The sequence below is a fragment of the Amblyraja radiata genome, chromosome 45, assembly GCF_010909765.2.
Source record: "Amblyraja radiata isolate CabotCenter1 chromosome 45, sAmbRad1.1.pri, whole genome shotgun sequence".
Lineage (NCBI taxonomy): Eukaryota > Metazoa > Chordata > Chondrichthyes > Rajiformes > Rajidae > Amblyraja > Amblyraja radiata.
The window spans coordinates 9,763,653-9,780,031 of NC_046000.1; the positions used below are offsets into that span (position 1 = coordinate 9,763,653).

At 40.5% G+C, this 16,379-nt stretch overlaps 2 protein-coding genes across 2 annotated transcripts in view; one reads left to right on the plus strand and one right to left on the minus strand.

The window, feature by feature from the left end:
* The first annotated feature begins 2,896 nt into the window (after positions 1 to 2,896).
* The window catches only part of macrod1 (mono-ADP ribosylhydrolase 1), a 369,433-nt gene continuing 355,950 nt past the window's right edge, over positions 2,897 to 16,379 (plus strand). The window contains exons 1-2 of the mRNA XM_033015165.1: positions 2,897 to 3,213; positions 8,707 to 8,808. Of these exons, the coding sequence (XP_032871056.1) occupies positions 2,970 to 3,213; positions 8,707 to 8,808 (346 nt within the window). The 5' untranslated portion in view covers positions 2,897 to 2,969. The remainder of the gene's footprint in view (positions 3,214 to 8,706; positions 8,809 to 16,379) is intronic.
* Positions 12,128 to 13,167, minus strand: LOC116968383 (RILP-like protein 2). Its single transcript, XM_033015166.1, has 2 exons — positions 13,070 to 13,167; positions 12,128 to 12,924 (listed from the first exon to the last, which is right to left on the minus strand). The coding sequence occupies exon 2, from the start codon at positions 12,896 to 12,898 to the stop codon at positions 12,329 to 12,331; it is 570 nt and encodes a 189-aa protein (XP_032871057.1). The 5' UTR covers positions 12,899 to 12,924; positions 13,070 to 13,167; the 3' UTR covers positions 12,128 to 12,328.

Below are 16,379 nucleotides of genomic sequence, written 5' to 3' on the forward strand. Positions count from 1 at the left end.
ACTCCTGCACCTATTGTCTAGTACAAAAAATAAAGAATTAATACGTTTATTGGCCAAGTATTCATGCAAATTCCTCGTATGTGAATACTTGGCCAATAAACTTATTCATTCATTCATTCAAAAGACAAAAAGACTGCGGTGGAGGCCAAGTCATTTGGGTATTTTTAATGCTGAGATTCGTAGATTCTTGTGTAGGAAGGAACTGTAGATGCTGATTTACACCAAAGATCGATACAAAACACTGGGGTAACTCAGTGGGACAGGCAGCATCTCTGGAGAGAAGGAAAGGGTGAATGGCCTAAGTTGCACCTATGACATGAATTTATGAAGTATGCACTGGAGTAATGTAGTAAATCAGGCAGCATCTCTGGAGAACATTGAAAGGTGACTTTGGAATTTGGAAGGGTGGGGAGAAACAGGTGTGTATTTCTCCCCTCCCCACCCTCCTCCTCTTACATTTTCGACGAATGCAATCAACCTGGTGTGCACAATCAAATAAGATCAAATAGAACAAGTTGTCCTACAACTTTAGGCTGTGCGCGCCATACGCAAGAAGAAGAAGATTAAAGGTAGACAAAAATGCTGGAGAAACTCAGCGGGTTCAGCAGCATCTATGGAGCGAAGGAAATGGGCAACGTTTCGAGACGAAACCCTTCTTCAGACTGAAGAAGGATTTCGGCCCGAAATGTTGCCTATTTCCTTTGCTACATAGATGCTGCCGCACCCGCCGAGTTTCTCCAGCATTTTTGTCTACCTTCGATTTTCCAGCATCTGCAGTTCCTTCCTGAAGAAGATTAAAATTGAACCTCCTCCTTTTTCCTTTCTTCTCCCTGCCCCCCCACCCCCTAGCAATCTGAAGAACGGTTTTGGCCCGAAACTTTGCCTTTTTCCTTCGCTCCATAGATGCTGCCGCACCCGCTGAGTTTCTCCAGCATTTTTGTCTACCTTCGATTTTCCACCATCTGCAGTTCCTTCTTGAAGAAGATTACAATTGAACATACACAAAAAAGCTGGAGAAACTCAGCGGGTGCAGCAGCATCTATGGAGCGAAGGAAATGGGCAACGTTTCGGGCCGAAACCCTTCTTCAGAACGTTGCCTTTTTCCTTCGCTCCATAGATGCTGCTGCACCCGCTGAGTTTCTCCAGCTTTTTTGTCTACCTTCGATTTTCCACCATCTGCACAGTTCCTTCTTGAAGTTTAAAATTGAACATAATCCGAGACTACAACTCCCAGGGGCCCCTGCGCCGGGGACCCGCTTTCCTCGCTTCCAATTGGACGTCCGGGCGAACAGGCGAACAGGTGACAGGAAGTAAACCCCACAAGACTTGTCGTGAATACCAAAGATCTTATAGCGGAGCAAGATGGGTTACTCTCACGCAAACGTGTAGTACGCTCATGGGCGGATTCATGGATGATTAATGACCCATTTTAGCAACCATCTTGCTTCCGGTCAAAGATCGGATCTTTGTTTCCGCAGCAAGGAGAGGGAGTGCGGGGCCCGGGGAGAGGGAGAGGGAGTGCGCGGGGAGAGGGAGTGCGCGGCCCGGGGAGAGGGAGAGGGAGTGCGGGGCCCGGGGAGAGGGAGAGGGAGTGCGCGGCCCGGGGAGAGGGAGAGGGAGTGCGCGGCCCGGGGAGTGGGAGTGCGCGGCCCGGGGAGAGGGGAGTGTGGGGCCCGGGGAGAGGGAGTGTGGGGCCCGGGGAGAGGGAGAGTGCGGCCCGGGGAGAGGGAGTGTACGGCCCGGGGAGGGAGAGGGAGTGTGGGGCCCGGGGATAAGGCCTAGTGTGTGTGAAGTTGCGGGGAGGTTTACAATGTTTCTTATTTAATGTCCCTTGTCTAGTCTGAAATAAAGTTCATCATTGGATCAGAAGAAATATAATTGTGTGTGTTATATGATTATATACATTTATATCACATTCATGTATGTGTGTTTATAAACATTTTATTCTTTAACAAGAACTAACAGAATTATGAATCTAACCCTATATCACACACAAAAAGTTCCCCCGCAATGTCAATTACCCTGCGAGTCGGGTCGGTTCCGGTTACTACAAAATCAACTCAAACACTGCTTGTGAGCCATTTAAAAAGAAATTATTTAAAATATATTAAAAAAAGACAATTACCAGAGTTAAATTTTATTCTTGACAAGAAGTATGAACTGACAGAATGATGAATCTAACCCTATATCACACACACACACACAAAGGAAGGCCCTCAGCATCCTTGGTGCCACTGTGTTATGTTGTGTCGTGGACTTTCAGTGTTTGTGCTTTTTTTAAATTTTTTATTCTATTTTATTTTATTTTTAATATGTTTTATTATTTATTTATTTTTATTTTTATGATACTGCCTGTAAGGGAAATTCATTTCGTTGTCTCTAACTGAGACAATGACAATAAATTTGAATACAATACAATAAGGACTCATCACACCCCTGCCACGGTCGAACCTCCAGACTCAGGTACAGTTTTATCCCAAGAGCTATAGCGGCTCTGAACCGGCCCTAATGAGCAAAGATCTTATAGCTATAAGATCTTTGCTAATGAGTGCCCCCCCCACCCACCCACCCCCTTTGGACAGTCTCCCTCAGATGGTCACGTCAATCAATCCAGCTTGCTTATTTATGTATTGTATTTATTTACCTTTCTTGTACACCAGTGGAGCTGCACACTAAATCTCGTTGCACTGACGTGCAATGACAATAAAATATATTATTATTATTAAACTGTTCATTGATTACACTGCGAGTCGGGTCGGCTCCGGTTACTAAAATGGGCGGGGGAAAATGCCCAGGATCCCCTCCGTAGCAAAGATCTTTGCTCCGTAGCGTACTACACGCCAGCCCATTGTATTTAGCAGGAGTAGCCTATCTTGCTATATGATCTTTGGTGAATACTCTTTAAAAAAAAATTATCAATAATAACAATTCAGGCAGTCGTGTGTGTGTGTGAGTAAGGCGTCGTCTCCATGCTGATCTGGGGACAGTTCGCTTGCCTTCTGGCGCGCAGGAGGGGCTGGAAATGGCGCGGGGGGCCGATGCCCGCCAACGCCGCCGGTTGGAACGGCTCGCGAGGCCAACGGCCGCCCGCCCGCGCGCTGCTGCTGCCGCTGCTGCAGCCGCTGTTGTCCGGCGGCTCCCGCCTCTCCGCCGACATGTCCTCGACGGACTTTAACCCGACTCACCCCACCACCGACTGGAAAGTGGCCAAAAGTAAGTTTTGCCCTCTCCTCCTCCCCCCCCACCCACCACAGAAAAAGGGAAACCACACACACACACACACACACACGAAAAAGAAATAAAAAACACGTTATTTTCTGTCCCCCCCCCCTCACACAACAAACGTCAAACTTGCTCTTCAGTGAAACATAGACAATAGGTGCAGGAATAGGCCAAACTGAATTGATATCAACAAATGTTTGGTGGGGTTGAAAATATTTTTATTTCACTTCATGTCAAATGACATTATCCTCTTGCTGATGTATAGCCAAAATAATGTGCAGCTACTTTCTGCAAATGGGCACACAATTAGTTAAGTTTATTATTTAGTTCAGTTTATTATTGTCAAGTTCAAGTTCAAGTGAGTTTATTGTCATGTGTCCCTGTATAGGACAATGAAATTCTTGCTTTGCTTAAGCACACAGAAAATAGTAGGCATTTACTACAAAACAGATAAATGTGTCCATATACCATGATATAAATATATACACACATGAATAAATAAACTGGTAAAGTGCAAAGTGGTTATTAATAATCAGAGTTTTGTCCGAGCCAGGTTTAATAGCCTGATGGCTGAGGGGAAGTAGCTATTCCTGAACCTGGTTGTTGCAGTCTTCAGGCTCCTGTACCTTCTACCTGGTGTTCAAGTCTGAAGAAGGGTTTCGGCCCGAAACGTCGCCTATTTCCTTCGCTCCATAGATGCTGCTGCACCCGCTGAGTTTCTCCAGCATTTTTGTAGTAGGCCATTCGGCCCTTCGAGCCTGCACCGCCATTCAATATGATCATGGCTGATCATCCAACTCAGTGTCCCATCCCTGCCTTCTCTCCATACCCCCTGATCCCTTTAGCCACAAGGGCCACATCTAACTCCCTCTTAAATATAGCCAATGAACTGTGGCCTCAACTACCTTCTGTGGCAGAGAATTCCACAGATTCACCACTCTGCGTGAAAAATGTTTTCCTCATCTCGGTCCTAAAAGATTTCCCCCTTATCCTTAAACTGTGTGACCCTTGTTCTGGTCTTCCCCAACATCGGGAACAATCTTCCTGCATCTAGCCTGTCCAACCCCTTAAGAACTGAACGCACAAACACTGCGATAAATCATGTTCCGGATCCGAGGGAAGATTATTTTTAGTTTAATTTTTTTGCTTTGCAGCACAACAGAATATTGTAGGCATAATACAATACACAGAGAGTGGTGAATCTGTGGAATTCTCTGCCACAGAAGGTAGTTGAGGTCACAGTTCATTGGCTATATTTCAGAGGGAGTTCGATGTGGCCCTTGTGGCTAAAGGGATCAGGGGGTATGGAGAGAAGGCAGGTACGGGATACTGAGTTGGATGATCAGCCATGATCATATTGAATGGCGGTGCAGGCTCGAAGGGCCGAATGGCCTACTCCTGCACCTATTTTCTATGTTTCTATGTTTCAACTAGACCAAGTGCAGACCCGTTGGGTCTGTTTCCCCAACGCGCGTTTGTTTCTATGTTTAATACAGAACAGATCAGTGTGTCTATATACCATACACCATAAATATACACATAAATCAACAGATAAAGTGCAATAGGCTGTCAAAAATGCTGGGGAAACTCAGCGGGTGAGGCAGCATCTATGGAGCGAAGGAATAGGTGACGTTTCAGGTCGAAACCCTTCCTCAGATAATAAATATTTATTATTCCACTCAGCCAGTTTAGTTTTACCCTTTCACACACATTCCGCTCTGGTGCGGTTTATTTACACCTTCCAGATCCCTGTTTATTCTAAGTAAGTTTATTGGCCAAGTATTCACATACAAGGAATTTTCCTTGGTGCTCCGCCCACAAGTAATAACATGACATACAGTGACGGTTACGAAGGACTCAGAAAACACTAAACAATAATAATAAAACACGAAAAGTCTGCAGAAGGTTGCAACGGAGCATTTCGTATTTCAAACTCCAACAAAGAATTAAAAGAAAAAAAGACTCGAATTTATTCATGATGCTGGTTTTACACTGAAGATAAGACGCAAAATGCAGGAGGGGTAACTGGGCTGGACAGGCAGCATCTCTGGAGAGAAGGAATGGGTGACGTTTCGAGTCGACACCCTTCTTCAGATAATAAATATTTATTATTCCCTCACAACAAAATGTTACTTTTAAGGCCATAAGTGATAGGAGCAGAATTTGGCCATTCAGCCCATCAAGTCTACCCTGCCATTCAATCATCGCTGATCTATCTCTCTCAACCCCAATCTCCTGTCTTCTCCCCACAACACTATTCTAAACTCCTGACACCTGTACTAATCAAGAATCGATCTCCGCCTTAAATATATCCATTCGTTTGGCCTCCACAGCCTTCTGTGGCAAAGAATTCCACAGATTCACCACCCTCTGACTAAAATTCCTCCTCGTCTCCTTCCTAAAGGAATGTCTTTTAATTCTGAGGCTACGACCTCTGGTCCTAGACGAATGAATTAATAAGTTTTATTGGCCAAGTATTCACATACAAGGAATTTGCCTTGGTGCTCCGCCCGCAAGTGACATGACATACAGTGACAGTTAAGAATGATACATAAAACATTAATAATAAAACATTATTGATGTGAATTAAATAAAATACCAGAGCAAAAGGAGGCTACAGATTTTTGTTTATTGAGTAGAGCTACGTGGAAAAAAAGCTGTTTTTATGTCTGGCTGTGGCAGCTTCGACAGTCCGGAGTCGCCTTCTAGAGGGAAGTGATTCAAAGAGTTTGTGGCCAGGGTGAGAGGGGTCAGAGATGATCTTACCTGCTCGCTTCCTGGCCCTTGCAGTGTCCAGTTCGTCAATGGAGGGAAGGTTGCAGCCAATAACCTTCTCAGCTGATTGGACGATTCGCTGCAGCCTCCGGGTGTCGTAGTTGGTGGCTGAGCCAAACCAGACCACTAGTGGAAACATTCTCTCCACATCCACTCTATCCATGAGAGAGTTTAATGCTTACTGTTTCCAATTAACGCTGCAACTGGTATACCAAAACCCGCACGGTAGGCTTGCCCTGATAAAAAGATTCTAGCTTTCTATTCTAATGTGACTTTTTGAACAGGTTGTCAGTTTTCTAAAGTACAGCCAATAAAATTTGTTTTGCCTTGATAAGTATGCATCTTGGCTTACAAATATTTCGAGAGCTTTCCTTACTATAAAGTGCACTGGCAGATTTAAATAATACACCTGATATTGCAATATAATGAGGGCTGTCAATGTAAAAGGCACCAAATAAAAGTGTTTTTGTGTAATTAACGCATTCAGCATTGGGCATCTTCATTTCAAATTGATTTGCATAAGATTGCAGAGGCAGGCATTGATACACAAGACATTGCAATGCTTGAGCAAAAAATAAAGTACTGGAGGAACTCCAGTCATCAGTCCGAAATGCTGAGTACTTTCCCTGCACAGATGCTACCTTAATTATCCTCATCTAACTCTAAAAGCATAATTATCTATTATTGTAGAAACACGGAACTGCTGATGTTGGTTTACAAAAAAAGACACAAAGTGCTGGAGTAACTCAGCAGGTCACGCAGTATCCCTGGAGAACATGAATAGGTGACGTTTCAGGTCTTTCCGACCTTAAAGGTCCATGTTCTCCAGTGATGCTGTCTGACCCACTGAGTTATTCTAGTACTTGGTGTATTTTTTTTCTCTTTCTTTCTCCCACAAATGCATTTCTAGCTTCCCCTTCAATGCTGGTAATACAATTTTTTTTCAAGCATTCCCAGTAGCAGTGAGTTGCAAATTCTGAGTTCCATGTTCTCGGCACACTTAGGGGAAGTAGTTTCTTCTTAACCAAGTAGGCAAAGTGGCCCGTATGTTCCACATTCTCTAATAAAGTTTCTGATGATAGTCTTACTGGTAGCTTTTGGTTTCCTTCATCCTTGCATGTAGAAACATGTAAAAACATACAAAAAGAGCAGGAATTGAGCACTCCACCCTTTGAGCTTGCCCAGACATTTAATAAATTTATGGGTGATCTGATTATAACTTCAGTTCTACATTTTTTTTTACTTGTGGTAAGCTTTTGCTCCTTGCTTATTGAGAATCTATCTTAATGATATTCTCTCGAGATGATGCCTGACCCGCTGAGCACTCTGTGTCTTCCATTTTAATAGCTCTTGGCAGACATTAAATCCTGTCAAGCTTTTGAGAGTCACAGAAACCTTTAAGTGAACATATTTGATGAAAACCTAAAATTAGATATTTTAATTGCACTATACAATCACATTTAAATTTATTTGATCCTTAGTTCTCATTGATTTAACTGTAAAAGCAGTTGGGCAAAACCAGTAGTTATAACTCTGCAATGCCCTGGGTTGATTTTCAACTGTCCCTTATCTAGTAAACGACTCTGTTATCTTCTTAGGGCAACTAGGATGTATAATTATGTGTTGATCTTTCCATCAGTGCTTTCATCCTAAAAAATATATATTTTAAAAGGCATGAATGAGCCATTTGAGAGCATCTGCCATTCATTGATCTGTAGTCCTAACAAGGGATCAGATTTGAGTTATAGAGTGATACAGTGTGGAAACAGGCCCTTCGGCCCAACTTGCCCACACCGGCCAACAATGTCCCAGCTACATTAGTCCCACCTGCCTGTGCTTGGTCCTTACCCCTCCAAACCTATCCTATCCATGTACCTGTCTAACTGTTTCTCAAACGATGGGATAGTTCCAGCCTCAACTATCTCCTCTGGCAGCTTGTTCCATACACCCAACACCCTTTGTGTGAAAAAGTGACCCCCTCGGATTCCTATTAAATCTTTTCCCCTTCATCTTGAACCCATGTCCTCTGGTCCTCGATTCCCCCACTCTGGGCAAGAGACTCTATGCATCTACCCGATCTACTCCTCTCATGATTTGTTCACCTCTGTAAGATCACTCCTCATTCTCCTGGGCTCCAGGGAATAGAGACCCAGCTGACGCAACCTCTCCCTAAGCTCACAACCTCTAGTCCTGGCTACATCCTCGTAAATCTTTTCTGAACCCTTTCAAGCTTGACAATTTCCCATAACATGGTGCCCAGAACTGAACACAATATTTTAAATGCGACACAATATTCTAAATGAAAATAGTTAAGTTGGAGAGAGGATGCAGATAATTTAACAGAAATATAACTGAACAATTCTGTTTCTTAAAATTTAGGCAATGTAAGTTGTAATTAGCAAACATTTCATTTAAACTTACTTTGTTAAAATCTAGTGTTTGTTTTGGGAATTGCTTCCATCCATGTACAAATTATTCACAGTTGTAATGTCAAGCCCAGAAGAATATATTGATCCTTGAAATACAATGTGAATTTATCTTTGAGCATCTAACTGCAACTAAAGTGCTATCAAAAATTAATAAACAAATAGTTGACTGCCTGATAATTGTTGGGAGCCTGACATGTGGAAGAAACTAAACTGGAATAATGAAACTCCCAAAAAAGGCCAGAAATGAGTTAAATGCCTTTTTCTTCTTTTCCTTTTTAAGAACACTTGGAGGAAAGTGATCACACAGAGAGACGGAGTTACTACAAAGCAGAGAGATTTGTTACCCTTGATGAAATTCAAACATGGAAAGACTTTGCTGCAGGTAAGTCACAGACTAAGATATTAAAAGGAAAATAAACTTGATGGTAATAAAAAAAATAGGACTAGTGATTCCATATATTTTCTTTCATCCTCAAAATCTGAATTAAAAAAAATCGTATTTTAACCTTGATTGGATCTTGTAGTCACTAAATCTGTGTTGCGGTAGTGAAGGCATGACAACAATAGGGAGAGATGGGTCAACAATTTTGCCTCAGTGTCCCTTAATCAGGAAGTAATTTAGAGAACAAAATAGAAAATGATGGAAATCCTCAGCAGGGAAAGATCAAGGTAGAAAGAGAAGAATACTGTTAATATTTATGCCCGTGATCTTTCATCAAATCTGGAAGAACTCTAACCAGTTTGTAACTAGTTCCTAAGCATAAATAAAAGGTAGCAATGGTGGGAACAATTGCATGTGTAAATGACTCTGAAAATGAACTCATCTTGGCCTAATCAAACATAAGGTTTAGCACTCCACGCTACCAATCCCAGCTGTGGAGGCATTGGTATAGTTGTTTTGTTGTAGGACATTGATTTTTTTTTAAATTCTTGATCTTAAACCATGTGTTGTGCTTTTGTATGCAAGTTATTTTGCTTTTGTAAGCAATTTATACTATGTAATGTCTTGTCTTTTTGCTGGACCTTGAGTCTGTAATAAATAGTAAGTAAGTAAGTTTGGAGAGCACAAATTGGATTTGCTTTCGACAACACGATTGTTATTATCAGAGATAAAGAGTGGAAATTACACAGAAGAACCCAAACCATTCAGTATGTAGTCTACGCTCTCTCCAGAAGATGCACAACATAAAGACAAGTAGAATAAAACCAATTTCATCAACATTACATTTCCAAGTTGACCTCTGCAAAATAAATGTTCACTATCTTTTCCTATGAGCTGGCTTGTGATTAAGTAACTTCAGAATAACCTTGTCTAATTCTGGTAACTGAATAGGGAATCAAGTCTAGTTCTCTCAAGTCCATGTTATGGACACTGATAAGTCAGTTTAATTATTAATTATACTCCAGCATGTATTAGATAATATTTTTGTAGGCTGGACAACCAAACCCATAAAATTACTGTAATCTTCCCATTGCAATATTGAATTATCCATCTTTGGGTAACTGTCTGTAACATAACTAGCCATTTCTGCTTTTATCTGTATTAGAACGCCTTTTCTGCACAAAATATTTTGCACTGTAAATTCAATACCAGTGTCTCTACACCAACGCCTTTACTTCCTCAGAGGGCTTAGTAAATTTGGTATGTCCTCAACAATGCCCGTTTGGTATGCCTGTTCGCTGGAGCTCGGATTCGGCCGCTGGACTTACCATCACCCGGTGGGGGGCCCAACATCGAAAGCTGGATCGCCTCAACGCAGAGGGAGAACAAGGAGGGAAGAGACAAGGACTTTAAGACTTTTGCCTTCCATCACAGTGAGGAGGTGTCTGGTAAACTCACTATGGTGGATGTTAAACTATGTTAAGTGTGTGTTTTGTTATTTTATTCTATGTTAAGACTGCAAGGTATACAATTTCGTTCAGACTGAAATGTTTGAATGACAATAAAGGATACTTTACTTTACTTTTTAACTGTCACCAAGTTCTACAAGTGCGCCGTTGAAAGCATTTTATCGGGATGCATCACAGCATGGTTAGGGAACAGCTCTATCCAAGACCGCAATAAATTGCAGAGAGTTATAGAAGTAGCTCAGACCATCATGCAAACCAACCTCTCATCTATACTTCATACTGCCTCAAGGATGAGTCTCACCCCGTCGCTCCCTCTTCTCGCCTCTCCCATCACGCAAAAGGTACAGAAGTGTGAATACGCATACCTCTAATTTCAGGGACAGTTTCTTCGTTGTTATCAGGCAACTGAACCATCCTATCACCAACTAGAGAGCGGTCCTGGCCTACCATCTACTTTATTGGAGACTCTCCCACTACCTTTAATTGGACACAAAAAGCTGGAGTAACTCAGCGGGACAGGCAGCATCTCTGGAGAGAAGGAATGGGTGACGTTTTGGGTCGAGACCCTTCTTCAGACTGGTTACACTAAAGTGTTATCCCCTTTATCCTGTATCTGTACACTATGGACAGCATGATTATAATCATTTACACTGTACAATACATTATTTTCACTTACTGGATAGCATGCAACAAAAATGTTTTTCAAGCTCAGTACATGTGACAATAATAAACTGAATTAAATAATAAACTTAACTAATTGTGTGCCCATTTGCAGGAAGTAGCTGCACATTATTTTGGCTATACACCAGCAAGAGGATAATGTCATTTGACATGAAGTGAAATAAAAATATTTTCAACCCCACCAAACATTTGTTGATATCAATTCAGTTTTTTCTGCTTGTTCCTCAGAATTGCACGGATGAAGAAGTCTCCAATTGGTCTTTGTGGCAAAACTGTACTGTTAGTCCCACTGAATAAGTATTGTTGCATCATAGATTTTGCTTTCCAAAGTTCTCCTTGACATATCAATCAATCAATCAATCAATCAATCAATCAATCAATCAATCAATCAAACACTTTATTGTCATTCAGAAATACACCAATAAATGCAAGTCTGAACGAAATTTCGTTGCATCTGGCTCACCGTGCAACATAAAATAACAAAAGGATAAAATAGATAAAAAGATAAAATGGATAAAAAGATAAAATAGATAATAGTGGCAGCACATTACATGGAATTCAAGAGTCTGATGGCTCGGGGGAAGAAGCTGTTGCAAAACCTGGCCGTTCTGCTCCTTATACTATGATACCTTTTGCCCGAGGGCAGCAGATTGAACAGTCCATGAATGAGATGTGTGGAGTCCTTTATAATACTGTTGGCCTTAGACAAGCAACGTTTGCACGCAATGTCCCCGATTGAAGGAAGAGAAGTCCCGATGATTTTTTCAGCCGTCCTCATCACTCTCTGCACGGACTTCCAGTCGGAGGCTTTTGATGCAGCTGGTCAAAATGCTCTCTATGGTGCCCCTGTAGGAAGTGGTGAGGACGGGATGGGGGAGGTGAGCTCTTCTCATCCGGCGCAGAAAGTGCAACGGCTGCTGCGCTCTCTTAACTAATGATGTGATGTTTTGTAACCAGGTCAGACTGTTCGTGATCTGCAACCCCAGGAACTTAGCGCTACTGACCAACTCCACATCAATGTCATTAATGTGTAGTGGTGTGTTGATTGCTTCAATTGAATGAAACATTGCTGCATTAATAACTTGTGTGTAATTTACAGGGAAAATCTGCAATTACTGGTTTGTTTTATATTATTAAAAGTAGTGACTTGGAAATTAAAACGACTTCAATTTCTTTTTGCAATCTTTTTATTTCTGCTCCAATTAAAAAAAACAACATAATTTACAAGCTGCAAAATCGTGTAAAAAAGTAAACTTCGAAAATTCTTCTCTCATAACACTATACAATCGTTTCAAAGTTCTGAAATTCTGTTAGACAATTCTTTTCTATAAGTGCTCATCAAATCTTTCGAACATCCGAGTCCAAGTGGTTTAAGTATGTTTTCTATGTCTAAGAGAAAATAGCTTTTTAATCATAGTTTGTTCACTGCCACTACTCGGACCAGAGTTATTTATTTCTTCGATTTGAGATTCTTTTGTTCCGATTAATCCGTTCTTATAGCACTCAAGTTCTTCTTGTGCAACATGCAGCTGTGCCTTCAGTTTAATCCGTTCATGCAATACATCTCGCAGTTCCTGCAGCGTGAAGCGTGGGCGATCTGGGTCATCGATGTCTACCACAAGTTTGTCCGACCCAACATTTTGTTGTGAATTGCTTGCTGCCTGTTGAAGTTCTCTGTTAAGTCTTTCCGTCTCGGTTCTTAGATTGTCTCTTTCAATTTTCAATGTTTCCACAGTTAAATTGTGCTTGTTCACCAGACACTCCAGCATTTCTAGGACTCTGATTATCTTATATTGCAACTCGGAAACCCTGTCACAATCTTCTGAGCTGCCGAGCTTCATTAAATCGCGGCCAATAATGTAAGAAATATCGTAGACATGTTCAGCTGTGAGCTCGAATGGATCTTTGTCAAATGCTGCTGCTGGATTCGATTCCTCCATCGACCTGTGGTGCCAATTCCCGTTGACTGAAAATGGAAATAAAACCAACTGACCATCTAAAGATGAAGAATTACTATTTCGCAAATGATAGGCTGAAGTAAAGTTTCACCCTTTGAGTTTAATTAATAACCTGCAAAATAAATAGTCTCGCATTTTCGTTACACTCCTTACCAGAAATCGGCTTCAATTTTCACCACTTCCCTTCAGGGCAAGTATTTTTCACGTGACAGGAAATAGCCGGGATTATTTGATTGACATTTTTCTGAAGCAATGCAATAATTTGTTTGGCAAATTCTAGTTGCTGAGCAGTTAAATATTTGTGCTTGCTTTTACGTCTCATTGTTCAGCAATCAATAATTTATGCAGTCCTTTATTTTGTTAATATTAATTTACATTCTTGCTGCTGCAAGTAAGAATGTCATTGTTCCGTTTCGGAGCATATCACAATTAAACACGACTCGTTTGACACTTGACATTCCACACATTTTCACCCTTCCTGTTGATAGAGCCACATATGTCTTTCAAGAACAGCATCCGTATTGTATAATCTGCAGTTCCTGTATAAGAAGGAACTGCAGATGTTGGTTTAAATCGAAGGTCGATCTCGACCCCGAAACATCATTCCTTTACTCCAGAATGCATGTTCCCCTGAGTTACTCCAGCTTTTTGTGTCTATCTTTCTATGTAATTTTATGTAATTTTAACAATAGCCCTACACTTGCTTTACTCAAGTGTGCAGTATATTTATACTAGCGGACATTAAATATACATTGGAAGCAGGAGTCCGGTGTCATTCAATGTACATGCAGTTCATAGAGGACAGATGAAACGTCCTGTGTGATCTGTGAGAACATCAATGAGAAATAAGGAGGGAATATGGGACCTTTAAGCTCTTTGATTATATGATACTAGATATTGCATTTATCCATATTTTATTGAGAGTAAAGAGGTTGTTTCTTAGCTTCTCACTTTAACATTCTTTATTATCTATCTTTAAACAAAGATTTTATATTCTATATTAAAGGATTTATAAGACCCTTTAATTCTAAAAAAATATTATTACCAGTTTTCAAATCATATTTCCCAGATCATATTTTTTGGGGAGAATCAATCTAATTTCAACCATTAATGTCAGAACACTGTGCCATCTGGCAATCTTCCCTATGCCATTCTTTCACTTTGATATGATTTCTATTCTTCAGTTTTGTATTCTTTCCCTGCCCACTAATTTAGTAGCCTTGCTATTACCAAAGGCATATACACTCTTCACATGACAATTTCTGTAGAAGCTTGCAGTCTGCCATGTCATTAATTAACAATAGTCTTTGATTTTCTAGCAAACCCAATAAGCTTTCTAAACCATCCATTTACTTTAGATTGAATTTACTTACAATTATGTGTCACTTGATGATTGTTTTACAATCACATGTTACTTGATAAAGTTAGTTGAATCCACTGAATCCTCACTTTTCCACCATCATGTTTCACACTTGGCTGAACTACCAAGTAACATAATGCTGATTTGTGCAGACATGGGAACACAGAATACTGGACTGGGGTATCTTCAAATTATTTGGGGGGATTTAGTTGTCACGGCAGTTGGAAGAAGGAACAAATGCTTATAATCATATGATGGAAGGCAGGTTATTTATAAAATATATGAAAATTATTTGCTCCCTTGAAAACTAGTCCAAACTCTTGCAGTGATGTTGTAGGACTGGGATATTTGACATCCAACAACCACAATCAGCTTTCTTTGTGCGAGATATGGCTCCGAACACATTAGGTACTTTCTTCTTGAGCTCCATTGATTTCAATTTTACCAGAACACCACGATGCTACATTTATTTAAATGCGACCTTCCCATCAACGGTAAACTCTTTCACCTCAGCTCAGGAATTCAATTATTTGTTTCATGTTTGGACCAAAGCTGTGATGAGGTCTCAAACTGGTCATCTGTGAGCTTATTGTTGTTGAGTAAGTGCCATTTGATAGCATTGCCAATGACATATTCCATTATTTTAATGGTGATTGGGATTAGACAGAGGACCAAATGTTTGGTTAGGTCCAGCTTTTTATGGATAGGGCATATGTGGACAATTTTCCACATGGTTGGCTGATGCCATTGTAGTAATTATAGTGAAACAGCTTGACTGACTGTGTTGTATCTAATTCTGATCTTCAGTACTACAGCCAAAATGTTGTCTGTTCCCCCTACCTCTGCTGTTCCCATTGTCCTTGTCTTTTTTCTAGTTATCACATTGAGTTAAATTAATTTCTGAAAACTGTCTTCTGTCATGGTGGGATTCTCAGGAGGAAACAGATTCACTTCTGTCTGAAGGTGGTGGTAAATGCTTCAGCCTTCTACAATTTAGTTTAGTGATATGGCATGAAACAGGCCCTTTGGCTCAATGAGTCCATGCCGACCATCGATCTCCCGTTCACACTACTTCTCTGTTATCACACTTTCTCATCCACTCCCCACCCAAATAAAGGAGGAGATATATCGCAAGAGTAAAATGGCAAAAAATACAGGATCAGACAGTCGGATCCACCAGAAGTATGAACAAGTGTAATAAAACATTGGGAAATGATATGATGGAAAGAATAATGGAACTTAAAGAAATGGCTTTTCTGCAATAGGAGAACATCAGTGAAAACAAAGGGATAAGCAAAACTATAATTGAAGAAGTACAATATAACATAAAGGCTGACAAGTTCCATGGACCCATTGACCCGCATCGTAGTGTATTAAAACAGAAATTACTGCATAATAAAGAATGTATTGATTATGATCTTCCAAAGCTCTGAAGATTCTCAAAAGATTGGAAAAAGCGTGGGTATAATGGTTTTGTTCAAGAAAGAAGGTATACAGAAATTAAGAAACTAGGATAGTTAGGCTACGTGGTTAAGAAAAGGATGCAATTAAGGAAGTAATGGTAGGACAGTAAGAAAATCATACTGTAGTGAAACAGGACTATTCTTTGCTGTCTTTACCTTGCACTAAATGTTATTCCCTTATCATGTATCTACAACTGTAAATGGATTGATTGTAATCATGTATTGTCTTTCTGCTGACTGGTTAGCACACAACAAAAAGCTTTTCACTGTACCTCGGTACATGTGACAATAAACAAAACTGAAACTGAAAGCAGCAAAGATTATAATCGTGTGAATGGGAATTTTTTCTTCTGGAATTCTTTTGTGGGTGGTTAAAGAGGAATCAGTACATGTAAAGTATTTGGGTTTCTAAAAGGCATTTAACAAGATACCACATGAAAAGTTACTGCGCAAGGAAAAAACTTATGGCATTGGGGATAAATTACATTTGTATGGCTCGAGGATTGAATAATAAGCTGTGACTAATGAGCTGTCACAAGGATCAGTCCCTGAATATCATCCATTAACAATCTACATTAATTACTTATATACAGGCTTGGGAGTCATTTCTTATATTCTTATGCACTGCTGAATTGCCCCA